General features: G+C 48.4%; 2 protein-coding genes across 4 annotated transcripts in view; both read left to right on the top strand.

The window, feature by feature from the left end:
* The window catches only part of CTDSPL (CTD small phosphatase like), a 59,731-nt gene extending 51,706 nt beyond the window's left edge, over positions 1–8,025 (top strand). For both annotated transcript variants that reach the window (XM_077303439.1, XM_077303438.1), the window contains one exon: positions 1,491–8,025. In XM_077303439.1, coding sequence (XP_077159554.1) covers positions 1,491–1,616 — 126 coding nt within the window. In that variant the 3' untranslated portion in view covers positions 1,617–8,025. The remainder of the gene's footprint in view (positions 1–1,490) is intronic.
* Positions 8,026–13,812: 5,787 nt separating this feature from the next.
* The window catches only part of VILL (villin like), a 36,821-nt gene continuing 26,642 nt past the window's right edge, over positions 13,813–23,991 (top strand). Inside the window, exon 1 of one of the 2 annotated variants that reach the window (XM_077303065.1) lies at positions 13,813–14,005. The gene's annotated coding sequence lies outside the window, so the exon portion shown is untranslated. Of the gene's footprint in view, positions 14,006–14,644; positions 14,798–23,991 lie in introns of those variants that run through there. The other variant, XM_077303067.1, reaches the window with a different exon arrangement.

Consider the following 23,991-nt stretch of genomic DNA (forward strand, 5'->3'; position numbering starts at 1 on the left):
GCTGCATGTGGGGGAACACAGATTCAAACCCGGCTCGCCAAATTAGAAGCCCGCACTCCTAACCGCTACACCAAACTGGCTCTCTGAGGCCAGTTGTGGCAGGCTTGACCCAGTGTGTTGTCTGCACACAAACCAGGTATTATTAGGGCTAAAGATAAGCTTCCGTGTGCGTGCACACTTTGCTAGATGCAGATTCAAGCTTTTGGCACAAACCTTCAAAGCCCCTAAATGTTCGGGGAGCAGCATATCCACAGGACCTCCTTTTCCCTTACATCCTCCAAAGAGCATTAAGGTCATCTGAACAGCACCTGCCCAGGATCCCCAGCCCAAAGCAAGTGACAGGGGCCTTGGTCGGGGCCGGGGCTTTTTTGGCCCAGGTTGCAGCCTGGTGAAACGCTCTGCCTAAAGGGAACGGGCCCCTGCAAGATCACACCGCCTGTGTCTTATATTTTAATGTTGTTTTTCACCTTGATATTCACTTATTAATAAATATTCGTATTTTAATACATACTTGCTGCTCGACCTTTGGGTTCTTGACTCAAGTGTGTTAGAACATATTTTTTGCTTGAATGAAATCTGGAATTTTCAGAATTCTGTAGAAATTGCTAAAATCGTGGAGCATCTGGTCTTTCTTACATAACGTACCAACTGCACAGCAGAAACCATAGAGATCATTGCCAAATGGTTAGTTCTTAAACCAGGGAATAAAATCTAATTTTGGGGGGGCGGGGTGGGGAGATAGGATACAAAAATAACAACTTGCAACTTTAGATTTCTTGAACGTGAAGAGTCAATTGTAGACTACTACCCCCACCAACTGAAACACCAGAGATAAGATCTATCTATCTATCTATCTATCTATCTATCTATCTATCTATCTATCTATCTATCTATCTATCTATCTATCTATCTATCTATCTATCTATCTATCTATTTTTATTTTTATTTATATACCGCCCTCCCCGAGCGCTCAGGACAGTTTACAGGAAACAAGAAAAGATACAGATAACATATAGTAACAGGGGATAACAGTAATATTATAACAATAATAACATAATCATAACAATAACATTAGAAAATAGAAATTTCAAGAGCCTCGTCTCAACTCTTACTGGGACCCAGTGGGTAAGGCCGATTAGTGTCAGTCATAGTGGGGGAGGGGGGCGTCTTGGGGGCCAATTGGAAGCGATGGTTTGGGTCGACCTCAACCAAATGCGTGGCGGAGGAGCTCACTTTTGCAGGCCCTGTGGAAGTTTGGGCAGGGCCCTGATCTCCTCTGGGAGCTCCTTCCACCAGGTGGGGGCCAGAATGGAGAAAGCTCTGGCCCTGGTTGAGGTCAAGCGGGCTTCCCTGGGGCCAAGGACCACCAGGAGGTTGGAGGCAGGCTCTTTGAGGAGTGTAGGTGAAGAGGCGGTCCCTCAGGTATTCTCTTTCTAATGTAGCGGTATCCGTAATAAAGGCACACCCTTGTGCTTCTGTTTTGGCTTCAGGTCCCTGTGCAGTCCTGGTTCGACGACATGACAGACACGGAATTGTTAGACTTGATTCCCTTCTTCGAAGGACTAAGCCAAGAGGAGGAAGTCTACACGATGCTCCATAAACTTTGCAACAGGTAGCCAATTCCACCGGACTCGCTGCACAGCCGCAGCTGCCCCAGGACACGCACACGGGTCTCAGCGCCACTTCAAGGAGGCCGCTGCCGTCGGTGAATTGCGTTGCTCTCGATCTTCCTCTTAACCTGCTGTACGTGAAAGGACAATCATGGGTGGGCGTTACTCAGTTTTGGGAACACTTGGTGCCGTAAGGTGATAGAACTACTTTTTAAAAAAAAAAAAAGAAAAGAAAATTAAAGAAGCTATTTTGAATGGGACTGTTTTAATGAATTTCGTAAACGGACGCGTTTTACAGAATCAGCTTTTTTTCTTAAAACATGCCAAAAAAAAACAAAATTAAAAAGCTTGATGTTATTTCAGCGGAGTCGACTTACCCCCCCCCCCTGCACAGACCGTTTGGACCCACCCGCCCCCCCCCTGCTTACGGAGCAATTGAGCTGGCTCGGAACTTTCTTTCTTCCATAACGAAGTGCCTTTTTGAATGTTGTTTTAAGATTTGAAAAACAAAAACAAATCATTTTTGTATAAGGCATTTTTCCAGGCTTCTTTTAAGTCTCGTATCGTTTAAATGCTTTAAGAAGACAAGAAGAAGAAAAGTTGGAGGTCTTTTTTATAGAGCACTGTAATATATTGGAAACGAGGGGAAAAGTTGACATAGGAGTGGGGAGGGGGCTCTTTTACTGTCTCCATGATGACGCTTGAGTTTGAATCGACTGTGCATTTGTCATGTTCAGAAAAGCTCCCTGATTGAAAGAGAAGGAAATCGTAGCGGTGACGCACAGGTTGGTTGGTACAGCTGTCGAACTAATGCTGGCGGTTTAACCTTTTCTATTTTACTTTTTTGTGACTGAACGTGGAGAAAGGGAACGGGATGCATCCAGTGGCACATTCCTTCTCTGCCCTTTCAGGGCTGTGGGTTGCAGTTGCTGCTAGCGCACAACTTCAGGTCTATGTCTGCTTAGGCTGGTGACGAAATAAGAGACTGAAAGAAACGAGCTTATTTATCCTTTGGGAATTCCTTTCTTTCAGAAACAGAAGAGCACCCAAGTAGTCCAGATATTCGTTGAGCTTTCAGAAGCCCGATCCCCATTTGAAAGGAGTGTGGGAAATAACTTGAGATGTGAAAGTTCACAACCGTGGGAAAACAAAATTTCGGGGGAAATTGAAATAGGCGTATAATTTTCCCCCCACTTTCCTAAAATGAGGTAGCACTGAAAAAACGTACGTTGGTATCGTCATGAAATTTCCAGAGCCTTAGCTTTTTTAAAAGTGACAATTGCAAATGTATCCCCCAGTGGAGATGGAGCTGCAATCCCAAAATATTGCAAGTAGAAAATTGAAATACTTCAACATCAGAATAGGCAAAGAAAGATTTTATAATCAAGGTGTTATCATGCAGAATCAGAAGAAACTCTTTTGTTTGAGTGATCGCAAAATGAACAGGCACTGCAATTAAGGACTGGCTGTTGGATAGGACTTACGTGTGCAGACTGCGGTCCTGTACCCCATTTGGGGGATACCCCGTTGAAGTCACTCCCAGGGCCAAATACCTGGTGCTGCATTACCCTAGTTGCTGGGGGGGGGCACGCTGTGGAGATGTCTGCCCCACACAGCCGTCGTTGAACCCTAAAAGAGCAGGAGAATTGGGGAGATCATGTGTTACACCACTGCCCCCCCATGCCTTCATAATTCACTATGCCTCGGTGGGGAGGGGGTTGATCACAGTTATACTTAATGTGAAATGCCATACAATTCCTTGTTCAGGCAGAAAAGGGGCAGAGGCAGTGAGATTTGCTTCCAAGTAAACAGCCCAGGAGTAGAGCCACAGTTGGAATGGATCCAAGGCAAGGGGGAGGGAAGGGGTCATTTCCCCAAGCAATATGATTGACAGGCAGTTGTCTGCCCCAAGCAAAGGCAGATTTTGAGAGTCCTTTTCCATCATTAAGCCCCCAGGGGGTTTGCTCACTGCGGGACTTCGAGAAATGCTATCCATAACATGGATTTTTAGCCCCTTTTGTACCTTGATTAAGGGAGGTTCGCAGCGAGTGAGGATGGGCAATATTTTAAAACATTATTTAGTGTCTCCTCTCCGCCCCCGCCCCCCCCCCCCCCGTTCCGTGAGAAAATATTGCATAAAAGGTCATTTCGGTTTTTCTCAGATTTTCCGTTTTCCCACTGGACAGTTTTGAAAACATTGTCTACAAGCAGAGTTTTTGCTGGATTTGCTCCTTGTCCCCTTCCTCTCTGACCCTCCACATCTCTAGAGAAAACACAAGGGCGCCATCGGCTGCTCTTCCGATCTGATTGAAGGGGCATGTCCAGTCGACGGTTTCCCTTTTATCATGTCCTCCCTTTTCCTGTTCTGTTGCCTGCTGCTACGGGAGGCTCCCCCCCCCCCCACGGAGGCAAACCCAGACTGTTAACCCATTCTTTGCCGCAGTGCCTGCGCTACTGAAACTTGTGTAAGCTGCAAAACACGGGCAACACATGGAATTATGATATCAGGTAGCTCAGTCAAATATGACCTGAACATTTCCCCCCTCCTGAATTTGGGTTGTGTACCCTGGCCTCAGTATTTTTGTGGTTTCACAAATGCCCCCATGCTGCTATACCAGGAAAGACAATAGAAAACCATGTGCAGATAAACATTTGTTAGCAACAAAGATGTACAATTCAGTCATTTCTAACCCCCAAGGGGCTTAGGAACCATGGGAATTGTAGTTTTCTGTATTTGTTTAGATCTTTTTTGATCCCACAAGCCAATTTCGAATTCTGGCATGGCATGTGTGATACAGCAACAAAATGGCTGCTGCAGGGGGCGGGGCCAGCCAGAAAAACATTTGCCAGTGAGGTTAAGCCGTCGCTGGACACAATGCATATCTTTGTGCTGTGAGGGCGACTTTTACCAAAGCAGCATTTTAAAAAAGTGTACAGCCAATCATAAGCTTTGCTTGGCAAAAGGCCTAACTGTCCCCACCCGTTTCCTAAAAACGCTTGGCAGGTCTCCAAAACTCTGCTGGCAGGTAACATGTTGAGGACCTCTTCTTTACTTTCTCTCAGGATCAAAGCGCTCACTCCGAGGTTCCTTAACAGCTGTCTGGGTACAGCTTCTTACCCCCAGTTCTTTCAGGGTAAAGAATATCAGGTGTTGACGTTGGCAATTTGTGATGCCAAAAACATGCCTCTGAGCTTCGTGCTCAGTCCAAAGAGAAGTAGAGGCACACTTAGCATCCTCTTTAATATGAGACCATCTTTCTCTTCCTGTTCCAAGCCCTCCCTCCCGCCTTTGGTTTGCTCCAAAAGAAATCCACAGTTGCTCAAATCTAGCCATATCGGACAGGAATTGTCCAAAAAACGTGAGGTGCTGAAACCCAGAAAACTCTAATTACTGCTGAAATGGCTGCTTGTCACTTGCTTGCCTCCTCCCCACCCCCTGGATATAGCCAGGGAGAAGCCAAAATGAATTTATCGTCCTCCGCAGAAAGCGACTTGAAAAGCAGCTTTTACCCCGTCTGTTCATGAGAAAGGCAGGTGCATGAAACAGCTTTTATCATCGGCACAGTACAGAGGTGGCCAACCTGTGGCTCTCCAGCTCTTCCCTTGGACTACAGTTACCATGAGCTCCTGCCAATAGGGGGTCATGGGAATTGTAGTCCACAGTTTGTCCATAATGGCCACAGTTTGGCCACCCCTGGCATAATTGATAACAAAATGGCTCCCCAGTTTCACTCAGTGCTCGGAGAGGGTACCGTTCAAGCAGAACTGTTATTTGTCCCGGAAGGATCACCCATCTATCCTGTCGCCACCTCCTGCACCTGCCAGGTGTTACTTCTGTTCCGTATGTTTGGTTTTTCTGGAGATCCGGCAACGTGGAAAATGCCAATGAGTATTGTTGTATTTCCTTTTTAAAAAACGAAGTATGGCTTCTGGTTCATTAAGCTCACGCCTTCGTTCGAAGCGTCCTTTAAGTTTCCTGTTTTAATTCAGAATAGCGAAATAAATCTACTGCCAAAGCTTTGGTGATCTGAGCAGTATTTTTCGTTCTCGGCTGGGTTGTTGGCTTTCTGAGCCTCCGATGCAGCCCCGCAGGGTAAAGTATTCAGGTTGCAGCTGGGGCACGTCCCGTGAGCCGCCGGAACGAAAGGAAAGGGCCGTTCTGTTTGCTCGCCTAAAATTTCCCATCTCTTGACTTCCCGCTGGCATGCCCTTCCCGGTGCGACGTGACCTTCGTTTTTTTTTTTAAGTGATCGATTGTACGTAATGCAAGCCCCCGTTTCATTCAACGTTCATTTTATATCTATATATATAGAAAAGAAAATCAGTGATTTTATCTCTGACCAGCTGCCTTAAATGTCTGTAAATGAATGTTTAATATTAAAAGTGTCTTGTGACGTTCAAGGAATCCGCATCCAATGGACAATTGAACTTCAGGTATGTCCCCCTCCCCTCAAAAAGTCTAATTGAACTGAACTGTGAATTTGAAAACGGTATTCGTGGACACTGATCTTCAGAGCTGAGCAAATTGGGAATGCCTGGCTGGTAACAGCTTTGAGATTTGGGTGCCTCGCAGGAAACGATGTTCTTAAAACATCTTGCTAGACGGAGTCTTTTGTTTCAGGTGTCATGAAATTTGCCTGTAAGCTGGAACCTCTATGCACCTCGTATTTTGTGGATTGTGTTCACTGCGTCATGCTCAGAAGAGGCATCTCTGATGACATTCAAGGCATTCTGCCCTATCAATTGTTAACTAGTTTTTACTGATAATTTAGGGCAGGGGTAGTGCGGCCCTCCAGATGTCCATGGACTACAATTCCCATGAGCCCCTGCCAGCAAACGCTGGCAGGGGCTCATGGGAATTGTAGTCCATGGACATCTGGAGGGCCGCAGTTTGACTACCCCTGATTTAGGGTTTCCAAGTGACTGTGCTAACCCCCAAATTCCAGACTTCACGTCTCTTCTGATCCTGAATAGAGTGGTCATGCTTCATAACGTCAGAACCAGGTTGGTTCTGCCAAATAATTCTTTTACTTCTAAAGAAACAAACATTGCTCGTTTCAGAGTCGAAGATCCCGGTGCATAAGGCCGTGTGATGCTTCCGAAGAGGCTGGAGTGGGTGCTTTTCTCCATGGTTGCCAGCCTCCAGGTGGCATCTGGAGATCACTCGGAATTACAGCCGGTCTCCAGCCAATGGAGATCTCTTCCTCTGGATGAAACGGCTGCTTTTGAAGTCGGCCTGTATAAAATAGGGCTCTGCTGCGGTCCTTTCTGCAAACTCCACCCCCCCCCCCTTACCCCAAATCTCCAGGGATTTCCCCACCCCGGCGCTCCATTGCGTTGACGGTTATTTCCCCATTGGGTGGACACCAAGTGATCTAGACTTCTGGACCTTATATGAAAGCTGACCTGAAATCCTGTTGCTTTTGTATGCTGGGTTCCTGTGGGGGTGGGTGGGAAATAAATAATTAAATGGGCACAGACCAGTCTACTGTGGGGCACCCATATCAAGCACCCTGCATAGGCTCCGTAGAACCTGGCTCTCCCTTCACATTCACATCCTTGCTTCATGATGGGGTGTCGGGGAACTGGGAAGTCGGGGGGTATTTCCCCCGTGATTCCCGTCCAGCCCTCTTCCCTTTACATGCTGTCGGGGTCATTGTCCGTGTCTCGCACCCCTGATGATAAGTCACTTTTATCATGGTAATTGTAGTCCATGGACATCTGCAGAGCCACAGTTTGGCGACCCCTGCTCTAGGGCGCTCTATCTACCTTCACCTATAAATATTTATGGGTTGGAGTGGGGCACAGGGCTATTCTGGTGAGCTTCTGGGGCCCTGGGGGTGCGGGACCTATGCACACCGTTGACTGGTTTGTGCCCAGTTTTCAGATCACGCTGCGATGCGAGTTTGTTTTGGGATATCAGAAAAATCCCCCGAAGCTAATCGGTGATTTGAATCAGTGAACTAGGGCCGTGTCTGGGATCGTTTTCCCCCAAACCAAAACGTGCAGGGATTTCCAAGGAAGGCTTCCCCAAAAGCGTGTTTGTGGGGGGGCTATTTTGGATTACACGGGAGATTTTTTTTGCTTCCTCTGTTTCCGCCTTCGTCATGCACATGGGCTTTAATTTTATAAGAAAGGGAGATATTTTTGCATTGTCTGAGGTTCAGCACCTCAAAGGAATGTTCATCTCTGGCAGGTGTGTAAGTGTTTTAACTTCTGGTCGCGGTGTTGTTTATGATTTGGGAACGATGAGATCTCAAAAGCCCCTGATTCGTACCGGGGAGCTTCCGGTTGGAAAGTGTCGGTGTAGAACTCGGTAGCCGATATGTTAATTTCCCAACCCGTGAAAATGCTCTTATGATTATTTTTTAAAACAACCAATAAAAACAACTGCACAGCCTGATTGTAAGACAAACGGCTTCTGTCACTGATTTCAAATCTTTTATTTCCTTGAACAGGTGAAAGCGCGGTTGGGAGTTTGTATGGCTGAAGTCTTTTAAAACCGTTCTGTTTCCGGGCAAAACAAATGCTGTCGTTTTTTCTTTATTTGATTGTCAACCCAAATTGGATCACTGGGAAACGGGAGGGATTATGCAATGAGTGAATGGCTCGTTCGTCTAAAAAAGGGATGTCTTTGATTCCCCCCCTTCTCCCTGCACTCAACAGGTTTTGAGCAAAACTGTGACCAGCCCCACAAGAATCTTGGAAGGAGCTGAGCAGAGCTATGAAGGACAGGAGTTTCTAACCCTCACGATAAAAGGTTGTGCATTTAGCAGCTCAGCGTCTCTGTGGCTCACTGGGCATGGCATCAGTTTGGCATTCAGAAGGTCCCAGGTTCGATCCCTGCCATCTCCAGTTGAAAAGACCAAGCAGTAAGGTAAAAGATATCCTGAGACCCTGGAGGAGAGTCTCTAATATCATTAGAACAAGATTAGACCTCTATTCTGTTCCCAAGAGACCTTGTTTACATTTTTCGGTTGCATGCAATCATCATCATTAAAGCTGAAGAAGTTTCACAACGAAACTAAACATTACTTGGGAGTCTAGGCTTATTTTGATGATATTAAAGACACTGAAGACGAGAACTCTTTGTGCTTAATGTTTATCTCTAATAGGAACAGGGGGATTCTTGTGTTAACTGCAAGATTTATTGAGCCACACGGCTCATCCCCCCCCTCGCCGTGCACATCCATGCGTATTTCCACTTCGTTATCTTGACTTCCTGGGGCAGCCGGTTCTAACACTGAACTGCTTTTAGTATTCAAACACTTTCCCTAAAATCCCATTGATTCCTCACCACCCATAATTTAAACCTATTAGGGAGGGTCCCCCCCCCCCACTGCCAGCCAAAAGGAGGTCATCCATGCATAGGTTTACCATTCATATGTCACTTTGCTGTGACTCAGAAGCAACTTGGCAGCATATAATCCATGTGTAGATAAAGTATTTTATTGCTTGTGTCCCTCAAGACTCACACAGCCACCAGCAAGGTCCCAAACTAGCCGGAGGCGCATGACCATGCCTCTGGCGCTTGACCTTCCCAGATGCATTCAGATGAGCACATTCTTTCCTCGTTTGGTTGCCAGCCTCCTCACAGGGAGAGATTGCTTTGCCTCTTTGCTGCTTGAGCATATATAGCTGCCAGCCACCGCTGAAGAACTTCTTCCAAGCATTAAGACAGGAAAACAGACATCCTCAGGTTTGTCATTTTCACTTCTGGGCAGAGTTCAAGCTTGATTTGATTGAGAACCCGCTTATCTTTTTGGCTGCCCGCCAGATCTGTAAAACGCTCCCCTAGCATCCATTTTCTTCCTGTCAGCACGTTGTCCAACTTCCACGAGTGCGCATAGTTAACGGGGATGCCACAGTACGGTTTGAATATATGAATGCTGATGGGTTTGCATGCTTACCACATGGTTTGGCTGATACCGGCCTTTCTCAACCAGGGTTTTGTGAAACCCTGGGGTTTCATGATGCCCTGGAAGGGTTTCCTGAATGGGGGTGAGTTTGTTAAACATTTATTGGGTGATATGACCATCTGTGGTCATGTTGAACCCCCCCCCCCAGAAAATGGCCATTGATGGGCGTGGAGGGGTGGGAAGGGGAGGGGAGGGGCCTCCGGTGGGCGTGTCCACGATTATGCTTCCCAGCCACATTCTGCACGATCGCCCCACTTCTGGGGTTTCTCGAAACCTGAAGGATGTTTCAGGGGTTTCTCAAAGTTGAATAAGTTGAGTAAAGCTGGCCTACAATCCTGGGTTCACTTATGCCTGGCGTGCTGTATCAGCGATGGGGAGATCAGTGGCTGGTTCCAGCCTCTCTACTCGGCCTGCATCAATGCCTTTCTTTCCCTGGTGCAAGAAGACTTCTGTTACTAAGGCCGGATCCTGAGCTAAGACTTGGCCTTCTCTCAAAAGCTATGCAGAGTCGACCCTGGCTGGTCGGATGGCAGAACCCAAGGAAGTCCAGGCCAGGGACCTGACACAGGGGCAGGAAACGGCCAGCCACCTCTGAACATCTCTTGCCTTACCAAGCTTCCAAGGTCATCATGCATCAGCTGCGACTTGACGGCATTTTCCACCCCCAAGCTTGGATCCTCCCTCCCGCAGGTAACAGGTGACCAACGTGCCAGGTTTCCTTGACCCACTAGATGGAGCCGATGAGCCAGCCTCAGATTCGGCGGAGGGCTTGAAGGTAGGGCCGGTTTGGCAGCACCGTTTTGACCCCCTTGTGGGGGAATCAGCCCCCCAGCCCCTGCTCAAAAACGTGGAAGGGGGTTTGTGGCAACCGAGTCAAGAGGAGTTTGAAAAACTACAGAGGTTTGAAAACTTCCCTGTTGAGATCCTTCCAAGAAACAAACAAAACTCTTCAGGTGCTTCAAGCTCCCCAACACATCCCTTTCAAAGAAGAATGCTAGATTCAAATGGGCAGCCGTGTTGGTCTGAAGCAGCACAATAAAATCAGAGTCCAGGAGTACCTTTAAGACCAACAAAGATTTATTCGGGGCGTGAGCTTTCGAGTGCTTGCACTCGAAAGCTCACGCCCTGAATAAATCTTTGTTGGTCTTAAAGGTGCTCCTGGACTCTGCTTTCAAAGAAGAATCCTACAAGCTCTGAGGTGGGATATCAATGAACAGATCGGCATCATCTGGCCGTGCTTCCGTATCGCCCAGCATCCTGAGGTTCGGGTGGCTGACATGTCGATCTCGACGAAGCCGGGAAGCAAGGCACACAAGTCAAAGCCCCCCGTCCACCATCAGTGGCCCCCACACCACCTGAACATGGAGGCTCCATCTGGCTGCCATGGCTGACCACGAAGGACGGACCCATCCTCCATGATGCTGTCTATTTCCCTTGTCTTGATCTGACATTCTCCAAAGTGGTCTGGGAAGGAGGGCATGGGTGGGGCTGAAACCAGCACCGGTCACTGGCCCCCTCCAGCGTTGTCTGGGGCTAGCATCTGTCTTCTATTGTCAGCAGGGCTCTTACTGGGTGCTTGGCTTCCTGCGTTCGGGAACACGCCGTTCGGAAATGTCTGGAACCCTTGACGTTACCTGCCGGACAGGTTGCGTCGCTGAGATTGCAGAGTTAATGTTTACCTTCCTGGCGAACAAAGAAGAGAGGAGAACCGTCAAGGTGGGACCAGGCATTTGCGGTTCAGCATGGTAGATTTTATGCAGTCGATCTATTCTGTGGTCAAGAGTGGCAGCCTCTAATCTGGAAAACCATGTTTGATTCCCCACTCCTCCACATGTGGCCTGCTGGGTGACCTTGGGTCAGTCACAGTTCTCTCAGAGCTCTCTCAGCCTCACCCACCTTACCGGGTGTCTGTTTTGGGGAGAGGAAGGTGATTGTATGCTGATTTTAGACACATGTAAGCTGCTGGGTGACCTTGGGCCAGTCACCGTTCTCTCCAAGCTCTCTCAGCTTCACATTAATCTGTTGTGGGGAGGGAAAGGGTAGGCTTTGAGACACATGAGACCTGCTGGGTGGATTAGTATGCAGCATACTGAAGATGTTTTACCAGGTACCTTACAGAAATAACAAGATAAGTTTATTAGGTCATTTGTTTGCATTCAGCTCTGGGAGGGGAACATAGTAAAGGAAATAAGAACGTCAAGAATAAAGATTAGTGCATTCCATTAGAAGATAACTTGGTGACAGGTTCTCTTTTAATTACTCTCAGGGTCCACAACTGGGAATGCACCTGTCTGTTAATCTTAAATCTTGACATTTTTATTTCCTTTGCTATGTCCGTCCCCCCCTCCCCCCGGCAGAACAGAACCAAACAAATGATGACCTGATAAACATAGCTTGTTAGTTTTGCTTTACTCTTATATGTGATCTTGTAACTGCTATCTCATTGTCTGACAAAGTGTACTGTGCACATGAAAACTTCTGCCTTGAAGAAAACGTTGGTCTTAAAAGTGCTACTTCAGACGAACGTGGCTACGCACTTGACCCTTTTTCCAATTAGCAGGAAGAAAGGCTGCAACCGAAGAATCAGAGCCTGTGCAATCTTGCACATGCCATCTTAAGGGTTGCACATGGTATAACCATAGACCAGATGCGTTTCAACCCAGAGGGTCTTCATCAATGGTGGAGGAAAATATGTACACATATAATGATAAAATGTCACAATAAGACCTGGTTGATGGCATAAGAATCATCTAATGCAGGGGTAGTCAAACTGCGGCCCTCCGGATGTCCATGGACTACAATTCCCAGGAGCCCCTGCCAGCGTTCGCTGGCAGGGGCTCCTGGGTATTGTAGTCCATGGACATCTGGAGGGCAGCAGTTTGACCACCCCTGATCTAATGTGAAGCTCCCAACAACGTATCATGATAATTCCAGACATGAAGCTCACAATTAAAAATCAAAATAGTCCAGAACTATCACTCTGTCCATGGCCAAGGTACAATCCTGAGTGTGCATCCTCCTGTGTAAACTGAAAGGGACTCTGATCCTTCAGTTCTAATGTATTAAATCTTCTTAATGGGCACTTCAGAAGAAATACTTGTATTTTTAATCTGTTTTCAACCTTCGGGTTCCTGTCTTACTGGAAAGAGTGTACCGACCTTCTGAAAAGAAAGCGTGCGGGAGTGTTTGGGAAAGTACGGGAACAAAAGCCTCTCAGTAACTGTGTAACTAGGGAACGGTGAATAGCTTAAGAAATTCCCCTTCGCCCGAAACAGAAGAACTAAAGTCTGTGCATGTACTGATTTTACCTCAGAAGTACCTGTATGGAGTTACCGCAGAAATTCCTAACCCAATTTCACCCGACCTTTCCCCTCCATGTCAAATAAAACATTTTGTTATTTTTGAATTTTTGAGTGCTGTTTAAGTTAATGGGGGCTCCTGATCCTTCCCTCAGGTTCTTGGGCTGTGCCAACAGACAAAATATCGTAACATGACAGGGTGGGACGGCCAGACTTCTTCAGCAAAGGACAAAAGACATCATTGGGGCAGCTCAGTCAATAAAGGGAAAGAAAAATGGAGGGAAAAACCTTGCTTCTGTGGGAAGGAAGTGGACAGGACCGCTGTAGTAGGCTAGCCTGATTGGCCTAAGGTCATTCTCGGAGCTCCACAGCTAGGGATTTGAACCTGCGTCGTTCCAGTCCTGACCACATGGAAACTCCTGTACACAGACAAACCTGTGTTACGCGCATGAGGCACATCCCTCTGTGAGCTCAACAGGGTGCTACATCCTGTCGCATAGACCTTTATGGACTCGATAGACCAGATCGACGCAGTACATTTTTAGGCACATTCTTGAAACATCTTTAGCACACCTTTAAAAAAATGCTTCGGGTGCAATAAACTAGCTCCTATTTCTCCAGCAGGAAAGCTAGTTTCGAATCCTGTAGCGCCTTAGAGACCAAGATTTTTGGGACAGAAGCTTTTGAGAGTCAAAGCTCTCTTTGTTGTTATCTGATGAAGGGCGCTTTGATTCGCGAGAGTTGGTGCCCCCCCCAAATTTGCTGGTCTCTAAGGAGCAACGGGACTCGAATCTGGGTGCTGTACTGCAAGACTGACCCCACTGCCCCCTGAAAATCTCCAACAAGAAAAACAACAATGCGATAGAAGGATTCTTGGTATCTTTTCTGCTTCAGCAGGTTCCACGGGGCTTGCGAAGAGCACGTCCCGGCGGAGGAAATCTGTAAGCCCTTCAGCGATTCTTACAGGGAAGGGAAAGGGTGTGACCACGGGCTGGGAGGGAGGCTGGCAAGTTACACGATTAAATTACCTTCCTTTTGACATGCCCCCTTCTGCCAGAGGGAGCAGGGCAGGAGACGGATTCGCTGGCAGCCGGCTTGGAAGGAGCTCTGCAAAGTTTCGTGGGGGCTGAAGAGGACAGAGAGACTGGGGACAGCTTTTTGGGGACTCCGCCGCCAGGTAAGCTGTACTCTGCAAATCTTTTCTGCGTCATTGGCAAAGAACAAAAACGCCTTTTGTTACAGATCACTGGGCAGGGCCCAAACTCTGAACAGGATATGCCATAACTGCATGATCTTTTGGGGGAAATGTGTCTAGTTTGAGGCACTGGATAGAGGATGAAACTCACAAAATGCTGCTGATGCCTTAGAAACAGGCTAGTTTCTTTAGCGTGAGATTTTCTGGGCAGCTGATTCTTTCTTTGGGTACATTAGTGCGATCCAGGTGGGACTGACTTAGGGCTTTCTAGGTAAAGGAGAAGCCGAGGGGGTTGGCCATAATCGTCCTCCACAGAGCCTTCCTCGTTGGTCGCCCACCCCAAGTGGCCTCCCCGTTCAGCTTCCGAGATTTGACAACATCGGGCCACATCCTTCTGGCCCCCGTCCGTCTTTCGTCCTGTACAGGTTTAGATTGAAAAGTATGCTGCGTGTTCCTTTTTTCCTGCCGAACAAGGCTTTTGCCGCATCCATGATGGTGTGCTTGGAGGGCCTTTAAAGACCTGCAGAAGGCTGAAATTGCAGGGGTGGGGCATGGTGCACCACTGAGCTCTGCCCAAACATGGAGGCTTGGCTTCCTTCCAGCCAGGTAGCTGATAAAGGTGCCCAGCCCTTACGCCAAGGAAAAAGGCTGGCGGGGAAATTACTATCTCCGTAAAGAGTGGAAAAGGGGTTATTCCCCCCCCCTCCACGAGAGCATTGAAAAGCTTGTTTGACAGTCCTTTTGAGGAATATTTTTTTGCCAAACCTGTGCCAGGTAAGAACACAGCGTATCGGTTTTGTCACCCGGCCGGCTAGTGTAGTTCAGCTTTGGCTTTCATGTGCGGAGTAATTACTGGTGTTTTGTTCAACATCAGGGATTCATTAGACGACGGGCAGGGGCTGGTTTTCATGTAAAGTCAGATGTCCTCTGAGATTGCTTATCACAGAGAGGAGGGAAGCCAGATCGCTGGGTGGTTGTCGATGGCCAAGGGATTTCTTCGGCTCGTGTAGCCGATTGGCGGAACATCCCGGGTTATCTTTTCCGCCGCTTCGTCAAAATGGCCTCGTGGGCTTTGGATATCCCAAGCCAGCTTGTGAAGAAACGTATTCTTTAATATAGATCAAGACGGGTAGTTGGGTTAGTCTGTCTGTGGCCAAAGAAAAGAGTCCAGGAGCACCTTCAGGGATAACAAAATTTGTGACAGCTTTCGTGAATCGCTGCTCAGTTCTTTGGTGGCTCCCGAAAGCTCCCAGCCTGCCACAGATTTTGTAGTCTTTGGACTCTGGCTCTATTCTTTAATATCATTTAACTTCAGAGTCACTGAATATAATACTTTTTAAAATGGCAAAGTCTTGAATGCAAAGAAAGAGACGTTTGGTGTGTTTTTATTGCCTCCCATAGAAAATTTTCCTTTGTTGGAGATAATGTTGACAAAAGGCGCGTTCTGACTTATTTTCCCCACAGAGGTTGGCTGTATATTGAACTGTGATTTACCTGTGTGTGTTTTTCGGGGGTAGGGGGGGGGGAGTGGCTGGCTGTGCCAGGGAAGTCCCTTAACAAAATGGCGGCAATACCTCAGTGCCCTCTTTATGTCGGCTTGTTGTGCCTTGGATTCTGGCGCCATCTTTGTAGAGGCACGGCCCCGAACGTTCACGTGCATTGCCGCTATCTTGATTGAGGCCTGAAGGGTTTCAGACCCTGGCGCCATTTTTGTAGAGCCACAACCCATGCCTCTACCAAGATGGCAGCCAACGTACCTCTGCATCACACCCATCTTGGCTGAGGGAATTTCTGTCAGGGGCACAGCTGAACGATAGGTCAATTATGGCTAAGCTGTGGAGTTCCTTGAGATGAGATTGAGGCAAATTTTAAAGGTTTGTTCCTTTGGGATGAGGTGAGAGGGTTGTCCTGCAAATGACAAGTTCCCCCAATAATGTGGGAGACCATGATCATCAACTATTAGTCTTAATACACCTCCCCTCCCCACACACAGGCTCAGAGTGGTTCCTGATACGTTTTACACGCATATCATCTCTAGCGGTTACGAGTGCGGACTTCTAATCTGGTGAGATGGTTTCAATTCCCGCTCCTCCACATGCAGCCAGCTGGGTGACCTTGGGCTCGCCACAGCACTGATGAAGCTGTTCTGACCAAGCAGTAATATCAGGGCTCTCTCAGCCTCACCCACCCCACAGGGTGTCTGTTGTGGGGAGAGGAAAAGGAAGGCGACTGTAAGCCGCTTTGAGCCTCCTTCAGTTAGGGAAAAGCGGCATATAAGAACCAACTCTTCTTCTTCTAAAAACATTATCCATTAAAACTTATGATGCTCCATTTCATCTGCTCAGTTTGTTCATCTTCCTCCTGGCCTGTCCCGCAGACAGCATGTACTTCCAATTGGGCTCCAACTTGGAGGAGGGGAACTCAAAGATGGAAGGAAGGAGGCCTGTAGATTGCGTTGGGTGCTAGTTGGCCCTGGCCTCAACCCAAGGCCTGGCGGAAGAACGCCATTTTTCAGGCCCTGCAGAACTTAGGTAGTTCCATGAGGGCCCAGGTCTTGACTGGCAGCTCATTCTACCAGGCTGGGGCCATAGATGAAAAGGCCCTGTCCAGGTGGGGGACCACTGACATGTTGGGATTAGAAGATTTTAGAGCTCTTCTGGGGGCACACTGCAAGACGGGGAATTTGGGGGACATCCCTGTTTGTTGTTTCAAGAGCCTTTTGAACTAGAAGTAATCTCCATAGTGAATCCTTTTGAAATTGTTGTTTTATGACTTTTTACACTATGTAAACCGCCTCGAGATGGGTAACTGAGAGGGGCGGTATATAAATCTTGAAACAAATAAATAAATAAAAGTCATTCAAAAGAATTGGGGGGAGGGAGATAAAGCTAATATAGAAAACATAAATAGAAAATACATTCGGAGCCAAAAGATAAAAGGAAAGGATAAGAGAAATATCTTCCAATGTTCTCTAGGATAAGTAGACTTACAAACTTATCCCATACTCTGTAATTTCAAATTTAAAAAGCGCTCTTTTTTTTCCTATCATCTCTTATGCAAGATAAAGAACTAGGGGCAGGGGACTTCTCGCCTTTTCTTCTAATCCTTGCTCAGCGTGACAAATCGATATCCTCGCAGCCTTTCCCGCATGCTCAACTGGCGCCTGGTTCTCTTGTCAGTCAATCTGCAAGGACTGGAATTGTTTGGGGGGCAGTTCTTCTGCGCCTCTGCCCCTCCCTCTTCATTCCCACAGGTGTGGAGTTTATTTCCTTCTGCATGAGCCTTCAGCAATGAGGATTTTTGAGGGAGGGTGTTGTCGTCATCAGCAGCATCATTGCAAGCCCCACTTTTTGGAAAAGGCACTAAAATATCAATATTTCACCGGAGCTTTGTAACAAGAGGCCAGGCAGTCCAGTCTGTTATTTTTTTTAAGTCTACATTCCATTCCTTCTTGGAGGTGGGCCTTTTTCTTTATATTTCTGTGAGGAAAGTGACTCGAGCAACCTTTCTCAACTTTCTTACCGTTGAGAAACCCCTGAAACATTTTTCGGGCTTCAAAAAATCCCCAGAAGTGGCACCTTTGTGCAGAATATGGCTGGGAAGCATCACTGTGGACACGCCCACCCGGGGCCCCTCCCCTTCCCACCCCCTCCAGGCCCCTCATTGGCCACTTTGGGAGGGGTGGGTGGGTCAACATGACTGTCTATGGTCATATCACCTGAACCCATTTCACGAAACCCTGGTTTCCATAAATTGTGACCTGATGGCTCTCAATTATTAATTATCTGAAGATGTACCCAGCGGCCACGATATTTAAAAGCACGTAGACAAAACCACCCCAGAAATTAACAACTGGGCATTCCATAGGGGGTTGGACTAGATGACCCTGGAGGTCCCTTCCAACTCTATATTTCTATGCTTCTGTAATCCAGTGAAGTTGTAGGAATATTGAAAGGTCCCTGAGAGCCAGCCTCTTCCATTTTATTTCAATGACAGATGGCGTCTAATTCTTAGCTCTCATTCAGCCCCCGAGAACAGAAACTTGCTAAGCCTCCAGGTACAAGGTGGAACCTGGAGGTCTTTCTGAATGACAAGTGATTCCTGAATGCAGAGATCGGTTCTGTTCTGTTGGTAGGCCTGCCAGGGGCCAGAGCTTCAGATCCAAGTCCAAATCGTAATCCTGTTATCGCAGTTGGCCACTGCACAGCTGGATTCTGACAGCTGGAGCCAATTGACCTGGCTCAGTGGCAGGAATCTGCTATGGTCTAACCCATATATAAGCTGCCATTCTTGGGGAATTTCCTCAATTCCGTTTTGGTTCCCTGGACCTTAGAGCTGGGGGTCAACAAAGAGCTGAAATGAGCTGGCCTCCGAGCCCACAGATCTAACAAGTTCCTCTGGAGAAATCAGTGATGCCGGAGGAGGAGCTCCATTGCAATACATAGCTTCTGAACCCCCTCCCCAGATCTCCAGGAATTTCCTGAGCTGGAGTTGAGAAGCCGAGCAGCAGGTAGCCGCCCCAGGAAAATTCCTCACAGGAGGCTGATCTGCCTTGGGCTTCTGCTTCCGCCTCTCCCTCCACCAGCGTTCTGCAACATCAGGCCCATGAGATCAGTTGCGAAGCAGAGAGGCGGGAGAGGGATCCTGCGCTGCAGCTCTCCCCTTGGAAGCAACGCCTGGGGCTGTGCAGCAGACATGCTCCCCTCGCTTGCAGACGGGTCCCCTGAAGGGCGAGGCGGAAGGAGGCAGGACTGTTACTCACAGCTCTCCACTGGTGGCCAGAAGCCAGACAGTGCTGCCTTTCGCTGGAGCTGAGAGCGGAAATCCAATGAACCGGGGCCTGCGTTAGGCAGGGGAAATGCTGGTCATTCTAGCCGTGCTTCTCATTAATGCGCGGAAGAAACCGGGCTTTTGGTCACAAAGGGGTTTTGTTCAGGGTTGCACCTGGGGGTAGCAAGTTCAAACCTTGTCCTCAGGGTTGTTGCGGGAAGGGGTTTCAAAAAGCCTGTGCCTAGAAACAAAGCCAAGAGCTGCCCCAAATCAAGAGCTGTTTGTCTTGGTGGAGTGGTTAACAGCGGCGGCTTCTAATTTGACGAGCCGGGTTTGATTCCCTGCTCCTCCGCACACAGCCAGCTGGGTGACCTTGGGCTACTCACAGTCCTGATAGTGCTGTTCTCATAGAGCAGTCCTGTCAGAAGCTGACTCAGCCCCACCTCCCTCGCTGGGTGCCCTGTTGTGGGGAGAAGAAGGGAAGGTGACTGGAAGCCACTTTGAGACTCCATCTGTTAGAGAAAAGCGGGGTGTAAAAACCAACTGTTCTTCTTCTTAGCTTCCCCTCCCCAGGCACCAACTCCAAATCTCCTGGGATTCCCCAACCCGGAGAAGGAAACTGTACGCACACAGGTTAGAAAAGTAGGCAGCAAAATTGCATGGAGCCACAAACATGTGACCTTTGCCAGGAAAATGGAAAATGTGATCTGTTTCCCTGTAATATTTGTTTTGGGGCCTGTCACCTCAGGATGTAGGGTTACCACCTCTGGGTTTGGATAGAACTGGATGTTTTGGGGGTGGAGCTAATGAAGGTAAGGTTTGGGAAGGGGGCGGGGCGGGGCTTGGCAGGGCATAATGCCGTAGGGATGACCTTCCAAAGCGTCCGTTTTCTTGTGGATCTTGGTCGCCTGGAGCTCCTCTGTGATAGTGGGAGGCCTCCAGCTGCCTCCTGGAGGTTGGGAACCCGATCAGAAAGATGCTGACTCTTCCAGACCAAATGGACCCTTGAGCCAGAAGTTATGCACCGAGCTGCCTCCTGGTTACTTATTAAGACCGACATTCTTAGCCAGTTGATGAATAGGGTATGCTAGCAGTTAATGATTCTGGGCTGACACGAAAGCCCTCGAAAATCTCCATGCAGTCGGGGTGAGTGATTTTCTTTCCCTTCCGAGCTCAAGCTAAGATGCCATATATATATTTCAGTTTCAATGGACGTCCTTGGGGGCCTTCAAAGCCCCGGCTGTTTTAATTTTTAACAATTCTGCGTGTGACTTTGGAGGGGTCACAGGGTTCGTGCCCCACCCCTCTCCTAATGGCAGGGTTGAGTTCTGGCCTGCCTCATCAGCAATTAAGGTGCCTCCTTGTTTCTTTTCCCATTTGATGTGGGTGGATGCGGCTGGCTTGGGAGGGGTGAGGCGGGAAGTAGGGGGACTGGAGAAGGGGGCATCCGACTTCTGTCTCTTTGGGGAAGACCAGAGGAGGCAAATTAGTCTAGAGGGGGCCAGTCGCCCAGCAGCAGAAGCCAGTTTACTCTTTCTAAATATATATATTTTTAAAAGAAGACATGGAGAGGAAAGAAATAGGGGTCATAGGTATCAATTTAAGGACCATTATACATTGTGTAATATAATATATGTCAGGAGGGTAACGGCCACTTGTTGTCATGGTTTAAGGGCAGCGGCTTCGAATCTGGCAAGTCAGGTTTGATTCCCCGCTCCGCCACATGCAGCCAGCCGGGTGACCTTGGGCTAGTCACAGTCCCGATAGAGCTGTTCTCACCAAGCAGTAATGTCAGGGTTCTCTCAGCTCCAGTGACCTCACAAGGGGGTCTTTGGCAGGGAAAGGAAGGGAAGGCGATTGGAAGCCGCTTTGAGACTCCTTTGGGCAGTGAAAAGCAGTGTATAAAAACCAACTCTTCTTCTTCTTCTTCATTATGCAGAAAGTCAGTATGGGGTTTCCAGTTGGCAAGGGATATAATTATTGTCGTCTCTCTACTCGAAGAAGTTGAGTTTAGGCATTTCTGCCGATTTCAGCACATTCAACAGCAAGTCCTCAAGTGTGGAAAAGGGAGCAGGAACTCTTGAGAGTTTATATCAGAGGTAGTCAAACTGCGGCCCTCCAGATGTCCATGGACTACAATTCCCATGAGCCCCTGCCAGCATTCGCTAGCAGGGGCTCATGGGAATTGTAGTCCATGGACATCTGGAGGGCCGCAGTTTGACTACCCCTGGTTTATATCCCAGAACTCTTGCTGGCATCTAAAGGTTCCCCTGGACCGAACTCTAACTCGTCCTTATGTCCCATAGCTTCTCCACTAAGATAGGTTCGAGTGGGTAGCCATGTTGTTCTGAAGCAGCAGAACCAAGTCTTATTCAAGGCGTACACTTTTGTGTCCGCCGAGGCAGTGTGCATGCTCCCAAAACCTTGGATAAAACTTTTCTGGCCTTAAAAGTGCCATTTCACCCCATCTCTGTTCTTTCCGTTCATTTCTGCTTATCCCTCAGCTGTTGAAAGGCACAGAATTCCAGCTAGAAGAGTTCAGAAGGGAACTGTGTTTCTCCACCCCACGTCTCTTCTAGCGTAGGGGTCAAGATGGCAACTTGGTTATGGAATCCGTAAAAGGCTGCCCACCCAAACAGTGACCAGACCTGAGCTCGGAGAGAAAGGGGCATGGGGCAGGGGGCTTCGTCCACTCCCCCGAGCTCCTGCCCTTTCGTGTGGCCTGGCCCTTTGTTCCCTGCCAAGGGAGGGCAGCTGGTGGAGAGGGAACCTCTGCTGTATATGGCCAGCTGGCCCTTGATTTCCTCTGCCCGAGTTATCCTTCTGTTGACAGACGCAGCCTCCACCCTTAAGGTCACTCCCGGCAGGATTAGAGTCACCGTTTGGTTCCTCTTTTGGCTGGCACCAAACTCTCCACTGACCCATCCCTTGTCGTCGAGAACAGGGGCGTGGCTGCAGGTCAATTGGCAGAGCCTCTTCTTGGCAAACAGAAAGTCCCCGGTTCAATCCCCGGCATCTCCCCGTGCAGTGTCTCTCTCTGTGTGTGTTTTATGGACCAGTCGTAGGTAATGTGAAAGAAGAAGAGCTGGTTTTTATCCCCCGTTTTTCATTGCCCAACGGAGTCTTAAAACAGCGTACAATCGCCTTCCCTTCCTCTCTCCACAACGGGCGCCCTTTGAGGCAGGGGAGGCTGAGAGAGCTCTGAGAGAACTGGGACTGGCCCAAGGTCACCCAGCTAGCTGTGTGTGGAGGAGCAGGGACTCAAACCCAGCTCTCCAGATTAGAGGCTGCCTCTCTCAACTGCCACACCAAGCTGGATCTCCCTGCCCGAGACCCCGGAAGGCAGCTGACCTTGGTGGAACAAGAGTTTGATTCAGTAGGGGGTTATGAGTTCAATTCCACCTTCTGCCTTGACACCTACAAGGATATTTGGGGCCAGTTGTTCTCTCTCTGTCTGACCAACAGATATGGACTCCTATGAGGTTGCCAACTCCCACTTGGGAAATACCTGGAGATTCTGAAGATGGCGCCTAAGAAAGGGCGGGGCTTGTTGGGGGGAAGCACCTCATTGGGGCATCTTGCCCACCTTCCAAAGCCGCCATTTTCTACAGGGGAGAACATTTTCTCCATTTTCTCCCGGCTCCTCCCTCCAAATCTCCGGGTCTTTCCCAACCCAGAGGTCTGGCAACCGTTTTGCGGGGGAAGTGGCCGTGCAAAGCAGAGCTCTGAGCAAAACGATGGCCTGTGCCAGGGAGCACCTTCTGCCTCCCATCAGGCAACGCTCTGGCCAGACCAGATGAGCAGGTCTTCCTCACGTTCTTAAATGATGTGTGACTTATTCGAGATGGCCCAAGGGCAGGCATAACTCAAGCAAGGTGGCGTGCTGCGCATGCCTGCCAGGAGCTGCCCTACTGACAGCTGTAAGCCACTTTGAGACTCCTTCAGGTAGAGAAAAGCGGCATATAAGGACCAACTCTTCTTCTTCTTCTTCTTCTTCTTCTTCTTCTTCTTCTTCTTCTTCTTCTTCTTCTTCTTCTTCTTCTTCTTCTTCTTCTTCTTCTTCTTCTTCTTCTTCTTCTTCTTCTTCTTCTTCTTCTTCTTCTTCTTCTTCTTCTTCTTCTTCTTCTTCTTGCTGTGCCCCATTGTCTTTCCCAGCATCTACTACTTAATCCTCTTAACTAGAGATGCTGGGGATTGAACCGGGGACCTTATTTCTGTGAAAGAACATTTGCATAATTCACCACAACATGACGGACTGTATTAAAGGGTCGTGGCATTAGGAAGGTGGAGAACCACTGGTTCAAATGGTCCAATCGTTTTGGACTTGGGGATTCACACCGGGTCAATCACAGGTTTGGCAGGAACCCTTCGCTGTATCTAAGAGCTGATGTCTTGGCACACAAGCGACTCCGTTTCTTATCGAACCCACGATTCAATCTGCAGAACGAGGACTCTCTTGCATCTTCCTTTTAATCGATTTCCAGCTTTTCCAGTTAAAATTGCTCTCCCAGTCAAACCCTCCCAGTTCCCCCAGTCAAATTGTAGTTCTGGGCAGGTGCTGTGGATCCGTACCGCGAAATGCCTGCCCTTTTAAAGAGCAGCACTGAAAGGCCCGGTGTTTCGTTTCAGGTCTCCGAACAACAAAAGACCAGGAAACCAGGCTGGGGTGGGACTCTCTCCTGCCTGGGCTGAATTTTCATGCGCTAGGAACGCAGCTGGCACACCGAAGAAGGTCAAGAGAGGGTTTTGTTTGCTCATGGGGCGCAGAGCATAATAGCACACTTGATCATAGGCAAATACGGGACAGGTGAAAGTGGATCGAAGCGTCATCGAACGCTGTTCTAGTCCTAGCCAGCCCGGCCTGATTGCTCAGCAGTCAGAAGTCCAGCCGGTCGACTCCGCAGAACTTTTTCCCGGAACTGGTCCTAGGCAAACATAGGTGTGCTTCCATGGGAAGATTGCATTTGGCTCAACTGCTGGAGCTCTCTAAGGTCAAGGCAAACAATAATTTATCAGGATACGCGTACTTAACTTATTTATGGCATCCAGGATGTCACGTTGGCTTCTAGAACAGTCACTTAGAAAGAGAGACGGGAAAATCCATAGCTGGATCTACTAATGATGGACAGTTGGGATGATTAAAAATGGAGCCTCCTTATTCATGGGCAGTGTACCTCTAAGGACAGACATAAGGTAAC

Source organism: Paroedura picta, chromosome 11, assembly GCF_049243985.1.
Source record: "Paroedura picta isolate Pp20150507F chromosome 11, Ppicta_v3.0, whole genome shotgun sequence".
In the NCBI taxonomy this organism is placed as follows: domain Eukaryota; kingdom Metazoa; phylum Chordata; class Lepidosauria; order Squamata; family Gekkonidae; genus Paroedura; species Paroedura picta.